The sequence below is a fragment of the Nyctereutes procyonoides genome, unplaced genomic scaffold (genome assembly GCF_905146905.1).
Source record: "Nyctereutes procyonoides isolate TBG_1078 unplaced genomic scaffold, NYPRO_anot_genome, whole genome shotgun sequence".
Lineage (NCBI taxonomy): Eukaryota > Metazoa > Chordata > Mammalia > Carnivora > Canidae > Nyctereutes > Nyctereutes procyonoides.
The window spans coordinates 34,035,093-34,052,391 of NW_026575020.1; the positions used below are offsets into that span (position 1 = coordinate 34,035,093).

A 17,299-nucleotide genomic window follows, 5' to 3' on the forward strand; every position below is an offset into this window, starting at 1 on the left:
GAAAAGGAAATCTAATTCTGTATATAATGGAATCAAAAAGAACAAAATAGGAAAAAACGTAGTGAAGAAGTATAAAACTTAAACATTAAAAAGTACAAAACATTGTTGAACGAAGTTAAAGAATACCAAGGTAAATGGAAAGACTTATGTCTGTGGATCAGAAGACTTCATGCTGTTGAGGGGGCAGTACTCCCCCAGAGTGATCTACAGATTCAGTGTTGTCTCTGTCACAGTCCAGCTGCCTCTTTTATAGAAATGGACAGTCTTGACTTAAAATTCACATGGAAATGCAAGATACCCCAAATATCTTGAAAAAATATTGTTAGAGGGTTCGCCCTTTCCTATTTCTAAACTTACCGCAAAGCTGGTTATCAGAACTGATACTGTCCTAAGGATAGACCTGTAGACCAGTAGAATAGAATTGGGATTTCAGAAATAAACCTATTCATTTATGGCCAGTTGATTTTCAACAAGAGTGCCAAGGCCATTCAATCAGGAAATAATAGTCTTTTTATAAATGGTGCTGAGCCAACTAGATCTCCACATGCAAGAGAATTTTTTTTTTTTTTTGATAGTACGCTAGTGGAGGTGTGAGAGGGGCGGGCCAAGGGAGAGGGAGAATCTTGAGCAGGCTCTGTGCCCAGTGCTGAGCATGGGGCTCTATCTCACCACCGTGACATCATGACCTGAGCCTAGATCAAGAGTCAGACACTTAACTGACTGAGCCACCCAGGCACTGTGAGAATGAATTTTGATTCTTGTTTCATACCATATAGAGTATAATGAACTCAAAAGTATATCAGAACACTGAATTTAAGAGTTAAAATTACAAAACTCGAAACAAAGGTATACATCTGTGTGACCTCATTAGACCATAATTTTTCAGCGTAACACCCAAGCACAGGGTACCAACGAAAAAATAGGTAAATTAGGCTTCCTAAAAATTAGAAATTTGTGTATGTCCAAGTACACCATCAAAAAAGGGTGAAGACAGCCTCCAGAATGGGAAACTCTATGTCTAGTTCCTAACTTATCATGGTTTGACTTAGAATTTTTCATCTTTACGGTGGTGTGAAAATAATACACCTTCAGGAGAAGCCATACTTCAAATTTTGAATCTGGCTCTTTTCCCGCACTGGTGATACAGCACGAGCCTCTCTTGCGATGCTGGTCCATCAGCAGCTGCAGTTCCCAGTCAGCCCCTCAGTCACCAGGGTAAACGACCAGGATGACAACCATTCTGTACCTCTTCCAGTGTAGTAAATAAATTCTATGAAGTGGCCATCGCTTTATTATAAGGGGTTTTGTATTAGATGATTCTGCCCAACCGTAGGCTGATAGAAGTGTTCAAGAGCCTGTTGGGAAGTAGGCCAGGCTAAACTACAGTGTTTATCAGTGGGTTAAGTGTAGTAAATTACATTTTTGACTTAGGATATTTTTAACTTCTGATAGGTTATTGGGATATAACCCCATCCCAAGTCAGGGAAAATCTGTACCTGCAAATCATGTATCTGATGAGTCATCTGGATCATATAAAGAACTCAACTCAATAATAAAAAGTTGAATAATTTTAATAGGCAAATGATTTGAGTATCATTTCTTAAAAGGTTGTAAACAAAACGGTCAAGTACATGAAAAGACATTCCACATCATTTGTCATTAGGGAGAGGCAAATGAAAACCACAGTAGGGTCCCATTTCACCCACCTAAATGACTAGTAAGACATTAACAATAACAAGTTTGGGCAAGGATGTTGGGAAGTTGGAACCCTAACGGACTCCTGGTGAGAATGTAAAATGGCAGATCACTGTGGAGAACAGTTTGGCAGTTCCTCAAAAAGTGAAACATAGGGGCTGAGTGGCTCTGTCGGTTACTTGTCCTCTTGATTTCAGCTTGGGTGGTGATCTCAGGGTTGTGGGATCGAGCCCCAAGTTGGGTTCCATGCTGGACATGGAGCCTTTATGAGAGTCTCTCCCTCTGCCTCTCCTACCATTCATGTGCAGGAGCTCACGCGGGCACTCTCTCTTTTTTCTCTCTCTCAAAAAAAGTGAAGCATAGAATTCCCATACAACCCAGCAGTTTAGCTCCTAGATTCATACCTGAAAGAACTGAAAAAAATGTTAGCACAAAAGCATGTAGTAAACATTCATGGCAACATTGTCCATAATGGACAAAAGGGGGAAACAACCCAGATGTCCGTCAGTTGTAAATGGATAAATAAGTCATGGGGAATCTGTACAAATACTCAGTCCTAGAGGGGATGCAGTGCTGTTACACACTATGGCAGGGATGGACCGTGAACATGTTCTAGGTGAAAGAAGCCAAGCAGGAAAGGCCTACATGTTACGATTCCATTTATATGAAATTTCCAGATAGAAAGTAGATTGATGCGTGGTTGCCTGGCCTGGAGAGAGGGAAGAATCGAGATTAACTGCTAATAGGCACAAGTGAAGGAAATGTTGAAGTACATAGTGGTGATGGTTATACAACATAGTGAATATACTAAAAACCATGGAACGCTGTACTTGAAAGTGGTGAATTTTGTTACATGAATTGTATGTTGATAAAAGATACCATGAAAAACTGAAAAGTGCTACTATATAAATCTGCATATTTAATAATTAACTTATTCCAATAAGCATATTTGTCTTTTGTAAATAGGCCAGCAGAAGTAGATACCGTGGATGGGTTCCAGGGCCGGCAGAAGGATTGTGTTATTGTTACATGTGTCAGAGCAAATGCCATGCAGGGCTCAATTGGGTGAGTGTCATTATTGGCTTTTTACTTGTCTGTAATCTCAAATCAGATCTGTTTTTGATCACTGTTGGAGAATACCACGATTTGTTATATTTTCCTTTATAAAAACTTCGATAACACCATGAGAGTCTCCTTTTTCATTTGTGAAGTTGATGCTCTGTCAGATCTGTTTCTCTGGGACCTGGTATGTAACCTGCATCCAGGGACAGTCTGTTCTTTTACTTCCTGAGTGACCTGACCCCTGGCTCAGGGGCAGTTTGCAGGGGGCCTGTTCTCTCCATGATCTGTCACAGAGTGGCTTTTCGTCTTCTCTGTGTTTTTGTGCTTTGGCTAAGTTTGTAAACCTTAATAACTACTGTCAGTTTACTCACTAATGATGCCAAGAACACTATAATGAATGGCAGAAATGCCCCGAGTCTCGGAACCCTGAGACTCTTGCGTGAGCTGTCTTTTACTGCTGCTGAGCAGCAGGTAAAATTTACAGGTTTTAAGTATGTTTACTTGCTCTTAAAGAAAATAGTTCTGTGAGTTACCTCTGCCCTGTTTGGAGCAAGTCTGCATAGACCAATGGAGGCGTGGGATCTCTGGAGCGTCCTGTGTATTGGAAAAGTTACTTTTTCCATACAGCAGTTCTGTTATTTCTGAGCTCTCCTCAGATCTGTTGGTGCATTTTTCTGTTTCTGCTCTGGCTTCACAACCTTTTTCTGATCCTCAAACATATTTCAATTAAGAGTAACTGATCTAGGAACATATTTTTAGGATGTTTGTAAAGCTTAAGAATGACAGTGTTAAAATTCCCAGCATCTCATCCAAGTCAGAATAGGAAATTGACAGACAGGTGCATCACTTTGAAGGAAAGCTCCAGGCCTTTTGTTTGCTGTTTTTAATGGGAATTGCTTTTTTGTGCTGGGAACTCTGTTGGAAAGACGGAGACAATGATGTGCCGTTAAAGAAGGAGAAGGAGCCAAGGAAAGCTGTCTGAAGTAGTGTCTGAGTCTCACCTGCACTTAATATATTAAGTCATTCTGCAGAAAGAAGGAACTTTTTTTTTTTTTTTTTTTTTTTTGCTTAGATTTCTGGCAAGTTTGCAGAGACTGAATGTCACCATCACACGAGCCAAGTACAGTCTCTTCATCCTCGGACATTTAAGGACCCTGATGGTAGGTGCATTCTCGGGATCAGAGTACTCCAAAGTTTGCCCGTTGTTACTGATGCTGGGTTTATGTTTTTATTTTCCATCAAAATGGAATTGATTACAGGATTACAAAATCATGAACTTTGTTCCCCTTGGTTGTCCTGTCTCTCAGCAGCGCCTGCCTGGGAGCTTTTATACATGTAAACCTGTAACCCTTTTCCCATCAAAGGCCAAGTATCCACAACAGGTTCTCAAGATGACTTTTTTTTTTTATGTCTCCATCATAGAATTATTGAGATAAATAAACCACGCATGTAAAGTGCTAGACCAATTGTTGGCTCTTAGCACTCAGCTATGTGGCCCAGCTTAATGCCAGTAGAGGGAGTTTGCAAGAGGAAGCTTGGATCTTCTTTTCTGTTTGGGCACTTAAAGCAGTACTGTTTGCTCTGTGTCAGTTGGCAGGAGGGAAGCCGTGTCAGAGCTCCTCTAGCATAGATGGCAAGTCTCCATCAGTAAGAGAGAGTGTGGTCTCATTCAGTGGCATCACAGCTCTTAAAGCAGATGTTTGCTGCTTGCCTCATTAGGGGTCAGCATCCTGAATTCTTCTAATTTCTGTATTTCACAAAACCATTGGTTATCTTAGGACAGGAAGCTAGCACATGAGATTTTTTCACTACTTTTTCCCTTATTTCCTGGTTAGTACCACCAGAGGGCATTCAAATACAGTCTTCCTCATTTAGTTCTTACCCACATTTGTGGTCTTTAACTTGTGTGCCCCCTTGATGAGATTAAAAGCTGCATGCCACCTTTTTTTTTTTTTTAAGATTTTATTTTATTTACTCATGAGTGATACAGAGCGAGAGAGAGAGGCAGAGACACAGGCAGAGGGAGAAGCAGGGACCTCCATGCAGGGACCCCGATGTGGGACTCCATCCCAGGTCTCCAGGATCACGCCGTGGGCTGCAGGCGGCGCTAAACCGCTGCGCCACCGGCGCTGCCCCCATACCACCTATTTTTAAGTTGATACTGAAAATTTATTATTGTAAGTTGAAGTATTGCTAAAGATTTTTGTTTTGAATGTATTATAAATATTGGCGTAAAATAAAACTAAAATTATTACAGATAAATCATTTACCTCAATCTTAAATCCAGTGGGACAGATAGCAATATGAGTCATTTTGTTATTTGAAATTGAATTTCCATTTGTACTTGCTTGGGATAAAATTCAGGAAGATACATATTTAAAAGCCTTCCTGTTATCTCACTGTATTACGTTTCTCTACCACAAAAACTTATATACAAATTGAAAGTTTGAAAAAATATATTTTTATAAGTATCTGGGGAAGCTTTGTGAACAGTACACAGAACTTCTCTGCTTTTTCTACAGCTTCCTATGAACCTATACTTACCTCAAAAGAATAGACTTTTTATAGAATTGTTTTTCCTATCAACTGGTTAATCTATTAGAATTATTATTTTTACACAGTTGAGTTTTGGTAATGTTTTAACCTGAAAGGTAAAATGTTAGAGCTGCATGTCTCCTAGTGACACCCTGATTGAAGGAGCCTTCATAGGCACCCCTCTCTTGACTGCCCCCTCTCTTCGGCTCTTCTGCATGTGCCTGGAGTGGTCAGCATTGGGGTGGACGAGCTGGGACCATGAAGGATGGAGTGGGGCGGGAGAGTCCCAGGAGCATTCAGGGAGCTGGGGTGTCTTCACAGGAGCCATTGGTGCAGAAGGACACAGAAGAAGTAGAAAAGGAAAACTTTCAATTTACTACCTGGTCTTTCCAACTGACTTCTGTGGTCCTTGGAGCTTTCTTCCCTATTTATTTCTTTTTAAAAAATAGTACGGTTTCCCTTATGGAAGTAGAATCAACAGGGAAAGCACTTGGTTTGCTTTGAGAAATCAAGAGGAGTTGCCCCTTCTCAAAACTGTTTTTGTGATCCTAGGATCAGATTAAATACCAAGTTGAGGTGTTGTCAACTTGGCAAAAAATAGGGCCCTCTGCTTTATGTCCTATCTATGTTTCAGACTCAGGGTGAGGATCTCTAGACTAGTGCTCCAAAGTGAGGAAGGGCTTCTAGCCCTGGGGCCTGCCCAGTGCATGCTGGTCCCATACACGTGAGTGTGTACAAGACTTCCTTTAGCCCTCACAGAATCTCAGCTCGTCAGATTCTATAAGCCATTATGATAAGAATCACGATTTTCATGGACTACTATTAAACTATGACACTTTATCTTCACTTAGAGTTTTTGTATTAAAAGAATTCTTTTAGATTTGTTTCGACAAGACAGACTTTTATCCTCTCATCCTTGTTCATTCATAAAAGGGAAAATACAAAATGAATAGGCTGAGATCTTTCTGAAAGGATGTCACTTCCCGAGTCTTGCACTACAGGATCAGTTCCCAGGTCACAATCACGTGTGGGCTTGTTCCTGCACAGACTGTCCCCCCTGTGTGGTTAAGAGGGTTGGGGACTCCACACTTCCTAAGGGTGCCTTGCTATGGTCTTTAGGATTCTCTTCCAACTCCTGGTCTCCATTCTCCCAAGTGTTAGCACTCATACTTTTTCTTCTTCTTCTTTTTTTTTTTAAGATTTATTTGTTTATTCAGAGAGAGCGAGAGAGAAGCAGAGACACACAGGCAGAGGGAGAAGCAGGCTCCATGCAGGAAGCCTGACATGGGACTTGATCCCGGATCTCCAGGATCACACCCTGGGCTACAGGCAGTGCTAAACTGCTGCACCACTGGGGCTGCCCGCACTCGTACTTTTCTTATCAGAAGGTATCAGTGGATAAGTTTTCATGCAAGAGCTGGGACTCTTTTCTTTTCTTTTCTTTCTTATTTTATTTATTTATTCATGAGAATACACAGAGAGGAGAGAGAGAGAGGCAGAGACACAGGCAGAGGGAGAAGCAGGTTCCACACAGGGAGCCCGACCTGGGACTCGATCCTGGGACTCCAGGATCACGCCCTGGGCTGAAGGTGGTGCTAAACCGCTGAGCCACCCAGGCTGCCCTCATTCTTTCTTTAAATGGTTTATTGATTAAAAGTCAGGGAGTTGTGGTTGCCTAGCCATGGATTCTTCAGGATTAGGTCCTTGGAAGCTACTACCTGGCCAGGAGGTGACCCAAACTAAGAAATGATAAAATGTGAAAACAGCGTGTATTTTAGCATCAGTTAAATAAGACATGCCCATTTTACAGATTAGGAAACCGGCTCAGAGAGGACGAGTTGACCAAGGACATGCAGCAAATATATTTGATTAAAAAAATCTTTTTTAAAAGATTTCATTTATTCATGAGAGACACAGAGAGAGGCAGAGATACAAGCAGAGGGAGAAGCAGGCTCACCATGTGGAACCAGATGGTGGGCCTTGATCCTAGGACCCCGGGATCACAACCTGTGCTGAAGGTAGACGCTCAACCACTGAATTACCCAGGCGTCCCAGTAGTTGAAATTTAAATAGCTGCTTGTGTCTGCTGGCAGCCCCTACAGTCTGCAGAACTGCTGGTTGGTTACCACATGGCATGAGTCATAAAGTAAAATGGTGCAAGTTTTTTCTTAAAGGTGATGACTGATGCTCTTCCCTGCTAACATGGCTTCATCGCTCTGTATTTGGACTTATTTTTCCTTTAATGGATTCTTGAGAATCTATTCATGAAGTATATTTCTTGTTAAGAATGAACACAAACTTCATGTGAGTGTCTTTGGTGTGTAATTATTTCTCTTTTCTCTATTTCAAGGAAAATCAGCACTGGAATCATCTGATTCAGGATGCACAGAAGCGGGGCGCCATCATCAAGACCTGTGACAAGAACTATAGGCACGATGCGGCGAAGATTCTGAAGCTGAAGCCCGTGCTGCAGAGAAGTCTGACTCACCCTCCCGCCATAGCCCCGGAGGCATCCAGACCCCAGGGTGGCTTGCTCAGCGGCAAGCTAGACAGTGAGTTTGCCAAGACCTCTTTCACGTCTTCCCTGTATCACACGGCATCTGACTCCAAGGAATCTGCTGGGACTGTCACTACAAAGGACCCCGAAAGGCCTCCCATTCAGGACCGACTGCGGGACCCACGACTGCTTCGGAGGTTGGGCATGGACCCCGAGGCCAGAGGGACGTGCCTGCGGGATCCGCAGCCCCTGAGCCCCCAGCATCTTGGAGCAACACCTCCCTCAGGAGAGCCAGGCTTCCCCATGAGTCACCAGGACCCAGGGGGTGTGCCCCAGGCCACCACCCGAGGAGCCACGCCAAACAACCACAGACCTCACGTGCAGGGCGAGCCTCCAGTGGCGGGCACAGATGTTCCCACAAGTAAGAGGAAAGGTGACTGGGAAGCAGGGCTGAGCCACAGAAGAGAGAGCAGGGCCTTCAGTGAAGGGGACCAGGAGAGCTGGAGCCCCGACAGCAAGCACTCGAGGAGGAACCTAGACTGGGACAGGAGAGGGCTGGAGAAGGATGACAGTGGCTCTAAGAAAAGAAAGCTTTTATAGTACAGCCTGGTGACACGGGCTGCAGCCACAGCAGCGTTCAGACTTAGGTGACCAGTGATCGGGACTGTTCACATAAGATTATTTTGTTTTCCTTAAAGGAGTTGGTGTGCTGTTGGAAAAATGGAAAATGTATCCTAACACCTGTGCCTCTTGGTCATCTTCCATAGTTTCTGTCAGTTGTAAAAGCTTTCGAGGGCCTCCATGTGTTGTAATGTCCATAAAGTGGGAGACTTGAGATGTTGGTCTCTTGGCCTTCTAAGATAAGGGCTCAGACTGGAGTGGATGCTGTAAAAGTTGAAATGTATATTTGTATAGCAAATAACAAAATTGTTTTAAAATTTAACCTAGTAGACCACTTTTCTTGTCCCTGCTTAAAATGTTAAATCATTTTCAACAGAACAAACTGTATATTAAAAAAAAAAAAAAAAAGAGGAGGAGGGCAGGGCAGGCCCTTTCAGACACTGTCAGGGCAGGACAGACCTCTTCAGAAGCCCAGGTCATCTGGAAGGAGCGGAGTTAATGCTGGTGGGTCAGGTGGCTCTGGTTCTTTTTAAGAAAACAAGTGGAGTCTCCTGGGGGAAACTTTGGGAAGCAGAGTCATGTTAGGTAAAGTTCTGCTGTTGGAAATTTGCAGCTGAGTTTCCTTGGCACAAGATGTTTCATTTCTCTGATAAGTCCATCCACCTATTTCAGAAGCACATAGTTTTCTAGGTAAAATTCTTAGAATTTTAGAATTCAGAAATTCTTAGAATTTCTAGCTAAAATTCTTACTCTCCTTGGAATAGACAAATACAAAATGAATAATTCTTGACACACCACTCAGATGCCCCCAGCATATAGTGAGTGTCCTGTAACTGGTGGGTTATGGGTCCCGTGGTTCCCGGGTGCTGGGTCAGCCCTGGAAGAACCCGATGCTTGTGTGCACAAGCTTGCTGCTTGCCTAGAGAATCCAGTCCATTCTGTGGGGAGCCTGGGGAGCTTCATGTTAGACCTCTCCCCAGGGGACTCCACTCACCGACCCGGCAGCTTGGGATCCAGGAGGGTAGGCCAGATAGAATACTGGAGGCAGGGGAGAAACACCTTTTTAAAAGAGAAAGGTGAAGGGAAGGGCAGATACTTGAAGTTGGGACCCCAGAAGAAGAGAGTTGACAGGTTTCCTGTGATCTTTGGAGACTGTTAACTGATGAAAAGACACCACTGTTGTAGGGTCACCTGGTTAGAGAGGGTTGTGCTCTGGAACAGGGTGCCATGGTGAGTTGATGTTGGAGTACCTGCACAAGGGCAGGCGCTCTCATTGCAAAGTCCAGTTTTCCAAACAGACACAAGAATATATGGTAGCGATATTTGCCACTTGTCAGAACTAGTGGTTGGTGGGGAATGCCATGCAGCCCATTAGCTAATTTGAGGAGGGAAACAGACCCCTGAAGGTTAGTGCACACCATTCAAAATTTTGCCACCTGTTCTTTAAGCAAAGAGGGCTTTGTGTCAGAAATTCTACTCAAGCCGATTGTTAAAAGCATTAAAACAACGTTTGCCAAAAGTTCAAACATTCTGCTTCTTCGTTACCCACATCTTCCCCCACTGGGGTCCAGACGTCTGTTGACGTGGAGCGGATGCTCTTGGCCCTCAGGGAGTACCTGCTCCCTGTTTGTAGAGTGCTGGTCCTTGGCTACACAGTGTAAGAAAGTGCAGGACGAGCCGCACCCTGTCCAGGTCCAGGGCTCTGTAAGCTTCCTGCTTGTGCCTTTGGCAAGAAATGTCACTGTAACATTGAGTTGACCTCCTACTACTCTCTTGGCAAAGTGCTTGATTGAGCAGATTGTTGGTAGCAATTTAAAAGGTCTACAACTCTTTAGGCTGAGAAAGAAGGCGTGACAGTCACGGTTGGGGTCAGGAAGGTTCCCCCTCTGCTGGTGCAGCCCGGAAAGTAAGAAAGAAAGATTCCCAGCCTGCAGACTTTGCTGCCACACCTGGGCCACATTCCTTCCCCCTTCCTGTTGAGCGTGGTCCCTCTTCTCACCACACCGTGTCCGTGGGCTGGCTCCCCACTCTCCCTGCCTGAGCAGGGGAGCATCTGCAGCCTGTGTCCTGGCAGCCTCTTCCCTGCAAACACATCCTACCTGACACTGCATTTGAAACCGTTTGTTATTCCAGTTGGTAAAAAAAAAAAAAAAAAAAAAAAAAATGTTGGCATAAAACATTTCCTATGTGTAACAGGGCCTTTCTTGATGTGGCTGTCATAGCTGTGTTGTTGATTGGTAGTTAATCTTCTCACAGAGTGAAGAGTACAGCTGTTTGCTTCGTCCTAGCCACGGCGTTACAAGGAAGTGTCCTGTCTTCAGTTTCTGTTCTTTTCGACCTGAATATATTCTGCCTAAAAACTTGTTTTGCTTCTCAGTGTATAATTTTCCTTGGATTTATATGCATGGTTCTGTTTTCATATATTTCCGGGAGCAAATTTGATAAGTACATGTGAATAACCTCCTGTAAATGGATTTTATAACAAAAATGTACTATTTTCTAAAAGTAGTTGTGTAGATAATTCTTTGCTGCAGCTTTGACTCTACGTTCTCAGTTCACAGCTGGGATTTGGTAAACAGTAGCCCTCTTTAAAAACCTCCACTTAAGAGAAACTGATGAAATTAAAAGTGGACACTGGAAAACTGGCCTGAGTTAGGTGGGGTTCAGGGGCAGTGTGCTCCTGGTGCACTCAGCCTGCTGTTGGTGTGTCCTCTACAAAAAGCTGGAGACCCGGATTGGCTTTATTCAAGTCTCTTCTCCAGTGCCCCCTCCTGGCTCCCTGTGAAACCTGCTCCATGATGTCACAAGGTGTGTCACAACAGCTGTGGTGGCCAGTCCTGTGTGGAGACTTGGCCCTGACCCAGAAGCGTGCTCACCTTTAGGCAGAGGCTGGGGAGGGTGATGGCCACAAGTGGGCCACGCTTCTTATGAGCAGTAGCTCCAGAGCGTGGCGTGGGACTACCGCACTCCTGTGGGATGGCACCTGCTCATTCCAGAGTTGTGCACACAGGTCCCCGAGAGGGCCAAATGATGGATGGGGGGAAAGTGGGGCATCCTAAATTAGCCAAATGACCTGGTGAGAAACCAGGGTCCTGATGGCCATTTTTAAAGTCCTTCCTGCTCAGCTCACCCATGCAGTCCCCACCACCTCCCAGGTTTCACCATTCATTGAGGAATAAATAATTCAGGGAGGAAACTAAAATTTTGCTTCAGCTAACATAGAATTTACGTGTTGTGCAGAGCCACAGCAGCACTTTCTGTGCACAAGGGACCCCTCCATCACCCTTAAGGGACCTGAGTTATTGTTGCCCAGTCCTACTGTTAGAGAGGCATTGGCCACATCAAGTGGCATACACGGTGTCCACAGACAGCTGGGATGTCTGGAGTCCCGCAAGGCAGTCCCCGTGTGCCTTGCTGCCCAGCACTCCAGCTCGGCTGAGTTGGCTGACTCGATGGCCTTTGTATTTCAGACACATTCCTGCAAGAAGTGTTAATGTGCAGTTTTCAACCTGGGGACGCACTTCCGAGTCTCCTGGGGAGCTTTTGAAAAATTCTCCTGGGCTCTACCCAAGAATTTCTGATGTCATGGGTTTAGAGCCCAGCTCTTGCTGCCTTTTTTTTTTTCCTTTCATTCTTTTTTATAAACTATCTTAAACTCACTCTCAGATAATTCCATTGAGCAGCCAGCCTTGAGGCCTGGCGCCTAGGGCTCAGGAAGAGAGAGAAGTAGCCCGAAGGCCCATGGGGGTCGTGTCTGCTTCCTCAACACATCATCTCCCCCAGGAGCCCTTGACAGGGTATCTGGACATCTTCGCTTGCGTGTTCAGGAGGTCCCCAAGGACAGCAGGAGGCAGGGAGAACTGGAAACCTCTTGGGTGACTCCTGGTGCCATCAGAAGGGAGGAGATCCACAGCGAGTCCATGTGGCCAAAGAGTCCTCAAAAAGGCGACCAGCCTGTGCTCACCGCCAAGGGAGCCCTTGTGGTTGTGTAAGCAAGGAAGGCTGAATCAAGACCATACACAGCGGGGTCCTCGAGGCCCGTGTCCCCGCCGCACGTGATCCTGGAGCCTTCCCTCCAAGCACTGATGTCCAGACCACCTTGTTGCTGGAGTTTTCCAGTTCAAGCTCCTATGGGTGGAATGAGTTGCCTGGGGCGAGAGCCAGGAACCAGCACAGCTCTAGTTCTGGTGACCAGCGCTTGTTTACAAGCCCAACAGAAGGTGCCAGCAGGACCAAATGCCAGCCTAGGCCTGTGTACACACAACAGGCCTCGGAGAGACTTGGTGTTAGCTGCGGGGAGGCAGGTCCACCTTAGCTCTGTCCTGGCCGCCAGCTTCCTACAGCTAGCAGCCTCCGTGGGCTTTGCTTTCTTTCCCAAAGTGGAGATTGGCGTTTGAGTTCTTTTTTCTGATTCTTTTCATAAGTAAGTTCCAAAATTCTAGGCCCTGATCCATGAGGTTCTGGGGAGAAAGGCCAAGAGGGTGATGGATCTCTGTCCTAGCCCATTTGGGCTGCCATAACAAGTTACCAGAGATCAGATGCCTTATAAACCACATTTATTTCTCAGCTGCAGAGGCTGGGAGTCCAAGATCACGGCACCAGCGGACAGTGTCTGGTGATGGCCTTGGCCTTGCTGTGTCCTCAGGAGGCCCAAGGGAGCACTGGGTGTTATGCTATGTGTTGGCAAATTGAACTCCAATTAAAAAAAAAGGGGGGGGATCCCTGGGTGGCGCAGCGGTTTGGCGCCTGCCTTTGGCCCAGGGCGCGATCCTGGAGACCCGGGATCGAATCCCACATCGGGCTCCCGGTGCATGGAGCCTGCTTCTCCCTCTGCCTGTGTCTCTGCCTCTCTCTCTCTCTCTCTCTCTCTCTCTGTACTATCATAAATAAATAAAAATTAAAAAAAAAAAGGAAGCTCTCCAGGGCCCCTTTTGCCTCTTTCATAAGGGCACTAATGCCACACGTGAGCTCCTACTGTGTGACCTAATCACCTGCCAAAGGCACCACCTCCTGATCCCATCACCTTGGGGGGCAGAGTGGGGGAGGAGGAGACACGAACATTCCTTCCGTGGCCGTTTGTACGTTTGTATGTTTGTACGTCGTCAGTTTGGGCAGGCTGAATTCCCTGCAGGTTTGCTTTAGGAGGGGCTGCAGGGGGACACCGTGTGAGCTCTGAGGCCAGGAAAGCAGCAGCCCTACCATCACAGGCTCTGAAGGCTGGGACAGGCCAGAGGCCCTGTCGGAACTCGTGCCTCTTGTCACCGCTGGCTCATTGGCATGGGGCCTGCAACTGTCGTTGAGCTTGTCCACTACCTGGGCCAGGTGGCTGTTTGGCCCCAGCTTCTCTTGGGGGACGCCCTGTCTCCAAAATAGTGGGCAGACCGACGCAGGCTCCAGTCCACCTCGCAGATTGCAGCTTGCCTTTCCTTTCCCACTTCACATCCGCCTTCCTTCCCTGACTGCCCACCTGTAGACTTTAAGCTCCAGCAGGAGGCATGAGGACAACCGTCTCACTGGGATGGTTCCACAGCTCCTAACTGCATAAGGCCAAGTCCAGGAGATAATACCTGATGTTGATTCTTTACAGTGGTTCTGCTTAACTGAACTCTCAGTCACTAGAACCCTCTGGTCCCTCCCAGTAGCAGAGTGGGTAGTCCCCTCTGGTACTGGTATCCAGTCCCCGCTGGATATTGTGGAATTGTGTGACTGCAGAGGTACGAGCCTCTCTCTCTCTCTCTCTCTCTCTCTCTCTCTCTCTCTGTCAGACCTCCTGCTGTGGGGGAAGCCAGCTGCATTGCTGTGAGAACACTGAAGAATCTCCATGGGAGAGGTCCTGGTGCAGAGGAACCGCCTTGTGCCAACAGCCAGCAGCGTCAACATGGGCGGTGAGGGCGCCATCTTGGAAGTGGACCCTCCAGCCCCAGTCAAGCCTTCAGATGGTACAGCCCTAGCTGACACCCCAACTGCCGCCTCAAGAAAGTCCCTGAAGCAGAAGCACCAAGCTAAGCTGCATTAGAATTTCTGACCCACAGAATGCCATGAAGAATGCCATGAAGAATGCCATGAAGAATGAGATAGAAAGAAGAATGAGATAGTGTTCTGCTGCATACCTGAGGAGGCGAGAAGGCTGACTGACAGATGACAGGTAGAGTAGAAGTTGGCATTGCAGACAAAGGCGGGAAGCCCCAGTGAAAGAAGAGCATGGTTGGGTCTGAGAACCCAGCGGCAGGAGCCAGCAGTGAGGCAGGGGGGACTGGCTAAGGAAGGCCAGCTCCTGCAGGTTCTTTTCTGGCTGGTGAGCAGCCAGGTGTTACCCAAAGGGCAATAGGGAGGCCTTGAGGTTTTAAAGCAACTCAAATGCCTTGATTGGAACCCTCATATCTGGCACTCTCCTCCCAGGTCTCATGGGGCATAGGGACTGGTCCTGCAGCACCAGCCACATTACAACTGCCTGGTGTGCCATTATAACTAACAGCAGTGGAGTGGCGAATGATGGTACCTCTCTGGGGCACAGTGATAAACCCCCAATATAGTTTTCAATTATTTTTATTGACCTGGAAAAGGTTCACAATATTGTGGTAAGGTGTGGTCATATTTTTGGTGTGTGCGTATGTGTGTGTGTGTGTGTGTGTGTGTGTGTACATACAACACACAGATTTTTGTCATAAAAAAAAAATCCTAGGGGCACCTGGGTGGCTCAATGGGTTAAGCATCGACCTTTAGCTCAGGTAATGATCTTGGGGTCCTGGGATTGAGCCCCAAGTTGGGCTCCCTGCTCAGTGTGGGGAATCTGCTTCTCCCCTGCCCCCCTCCCCTTGCTCATGCTCACTCATTCTCTCTCTCAAATAAATAAATAAAATCTTAAAAAAAAAATACCTAGGGCAGCCCTGGTGGCTCAGCGGTTTAGCGCCGCCTGCAGCCCAGGACGTGATCCTGGAGACCCTGGATCGAGTCCCGCGTCGGGCTCCCTGCATGGAGCCTGCTTCTCTCTGCCTGTGTCTCTGCCTCTCTCTCTCTCTCTCTCTCTGCATCTCTATGAATAAATAAATAAAATCTTTAAAAAAATAAATAAAAATAAAAAAATACCTAAAAGAACATTTGCCAACATGTTTAACAAGGGTTAGATAGTTGGGTTTTTTAAAATAGTTTTTATTTCTTAGAGCATTTAGGTTCACAAGAGGAGAGGAAGGTACAGAGATTCTCCAAAGACCCTCCTCCCTACACTCATCCACAGCCTCCCCAACTGCCAACACCCCTCTCCCGGGTGTAGACATTTGTTGCAGTCCATGAGCCTACACTGACTAGGTTGGTATCACCAAAAGTCCATGATTTACATTAGGGTCCACTCTCTGATTTCCATGCTTCTGGATGGCCCTGTGATGACACCCATAGGACATTCCAGCAGCAAGCTCCAGGATAGTTCCAAAGCCTGAGAAATCCTCCATGCCCTGACTCTTCCAGGGAGTAAATGCAAGTTTATTTTGTATACCTTTTTTTTTTCATTTTTCCCTTTGTTGTCCAGTGAGCATGAATTATTTTTGTAATAAAAATAATTGTATTTTAAAGGAAACACCAGTTCCTTTGGTCGTTCTCTTTTACAAATAGTGTTGCCCTGGCGCCTAAAGAAAGGCTGTGTTAGCAAATCTTTCTCCTGCCTGATGATCCACTTGCCCGCGGTGGGCTCCTGGGCTGTGGCCGCCCTGCACAGGTGCTCATCATCCTCCCGGCTCCTGGGCTCCCCCGCGGCCTCAGCCACCAGGCCCCCTGGCCTTCCCTCTCAGGACCTCCAGTTCTAGGGGTGCAGCAGGGGCTCACAGGATGAGTGGCTGGGTGGGGGCAGCTGCGCGGCAGGGGACACGAGCCTCCCTTGCCGCCCAGGGTCCACATCAGTTGGATGCTGCACCAGGGATGCCGGTGGTCCCCACAGTGCCTGGTGTGCAGGCCAAGTGTGCCGGTGCTGGAACTCGCCACCAGAAGGGCGGCGCTGTCGGCCTGCCCCCAGCTCCCTGGGCACATGGAGGGGACCTGCCTGGGGATCTGCATCCCTGCTCAGTTCCAGGTGGGCCATGGTGACAGCAAACAGCGCTGCCGCCCTGCAGCCTCCACGTACAAAGAGCAAGAGGCAAAGAGCAGGGCAGAGCTGAAAGGAGCTGGCAGGTAGGGGAGCAGATTTTGCTTCGGATACACCCCCCCGCGCAGTTGTGCGCCACGATAAATGTAATTTGTTCTGCAGTCTTGGTCGAAAGGTGTGAATTTTGTCCATCTACATTGGCTGCTCTCAAAGTCGGTTAGACCTGGGGCCCCTGATGGCCTCTGCCAGTGTCCCCACAAGTCTCAGGGGAGGAGGGGCAGAGGGAGACAAAAGAAAGGCATCTAGCTCCGTTGCTGCTGGCACTGGATGCATTGCTTCATCAGGGAAGATGTGCCAACATGCGCAAAAAAAAAAAAAAATCTATAAACTTTAGGCGCTGACTTCTTTAAACAGCACAAACGTGCGCCACCAGGGGGGCTTCTGGCCCTACTCTGGCTCTAGTCAGGACTGGGCAAATTGATGCAATCGTTTTGTATGTTTTAGCCTTTTTATGGAGGATGTGATACTAACTACATCTCTCCTGTGATTTGAATTTGCTGCTCAACATTGTATTTTAAGAACAACCCGTGGTGAGGCATATAGCTCTGATTTAGTGGTTCTCAAGTGAGGGGGGCAGTTGTTGCAATTTGGGGGTGGGTGCTACTAGCATCGATCACAACCCAGGAGTGCTGCATAACATGGCATGGTGCACAAGGACGGCCCCCCGCTGCACAACGATCCGGTCCCAAACGCCAGCAATGCTGCAGCTGCGGGACCCTCTCCCAGTCATCCCTTGCCACCTCTGGATGCTACCCCAG

The 17,299-nt window shown here is 46.8% G+C and overlaps 1 protein-coding gene across 4 annotated transcripts in view; it reads left to right on the plus strand.

The window, feature by feature from the left end:
- SETX (senataxin) overlaps positions 1–10,774 on the plus strand; it is an 80,980-nt gene extending 70,206 nt beyond the window's left edge. For all 4 annotated transcript variants that reach the window (XM_055321912.1, XM_055321895.1, XM_055321922.1 and 1 more), the window contains 3 exons: positions 2,662–2,760; positions 3,830–3,917; positions 7,643–10,774. In XM_055321912.1, coding sequence (XP_055177887.1) covers positions 2,662–2,760; positions 3,830–3,917; positions 7,643–8,389 — 934 coding nt within the window. In that variant the 3' untranslated portion in view covers positions 8,390–10,774. The remainder of the gene's footprint in view (positions 1–2,661; positions 2,761–3,829; positions 3,918–7,642) is intronic.
- The last annotated feature ends 6,525 nt before the right edge of the window (positions 10,775–17,299 follow it).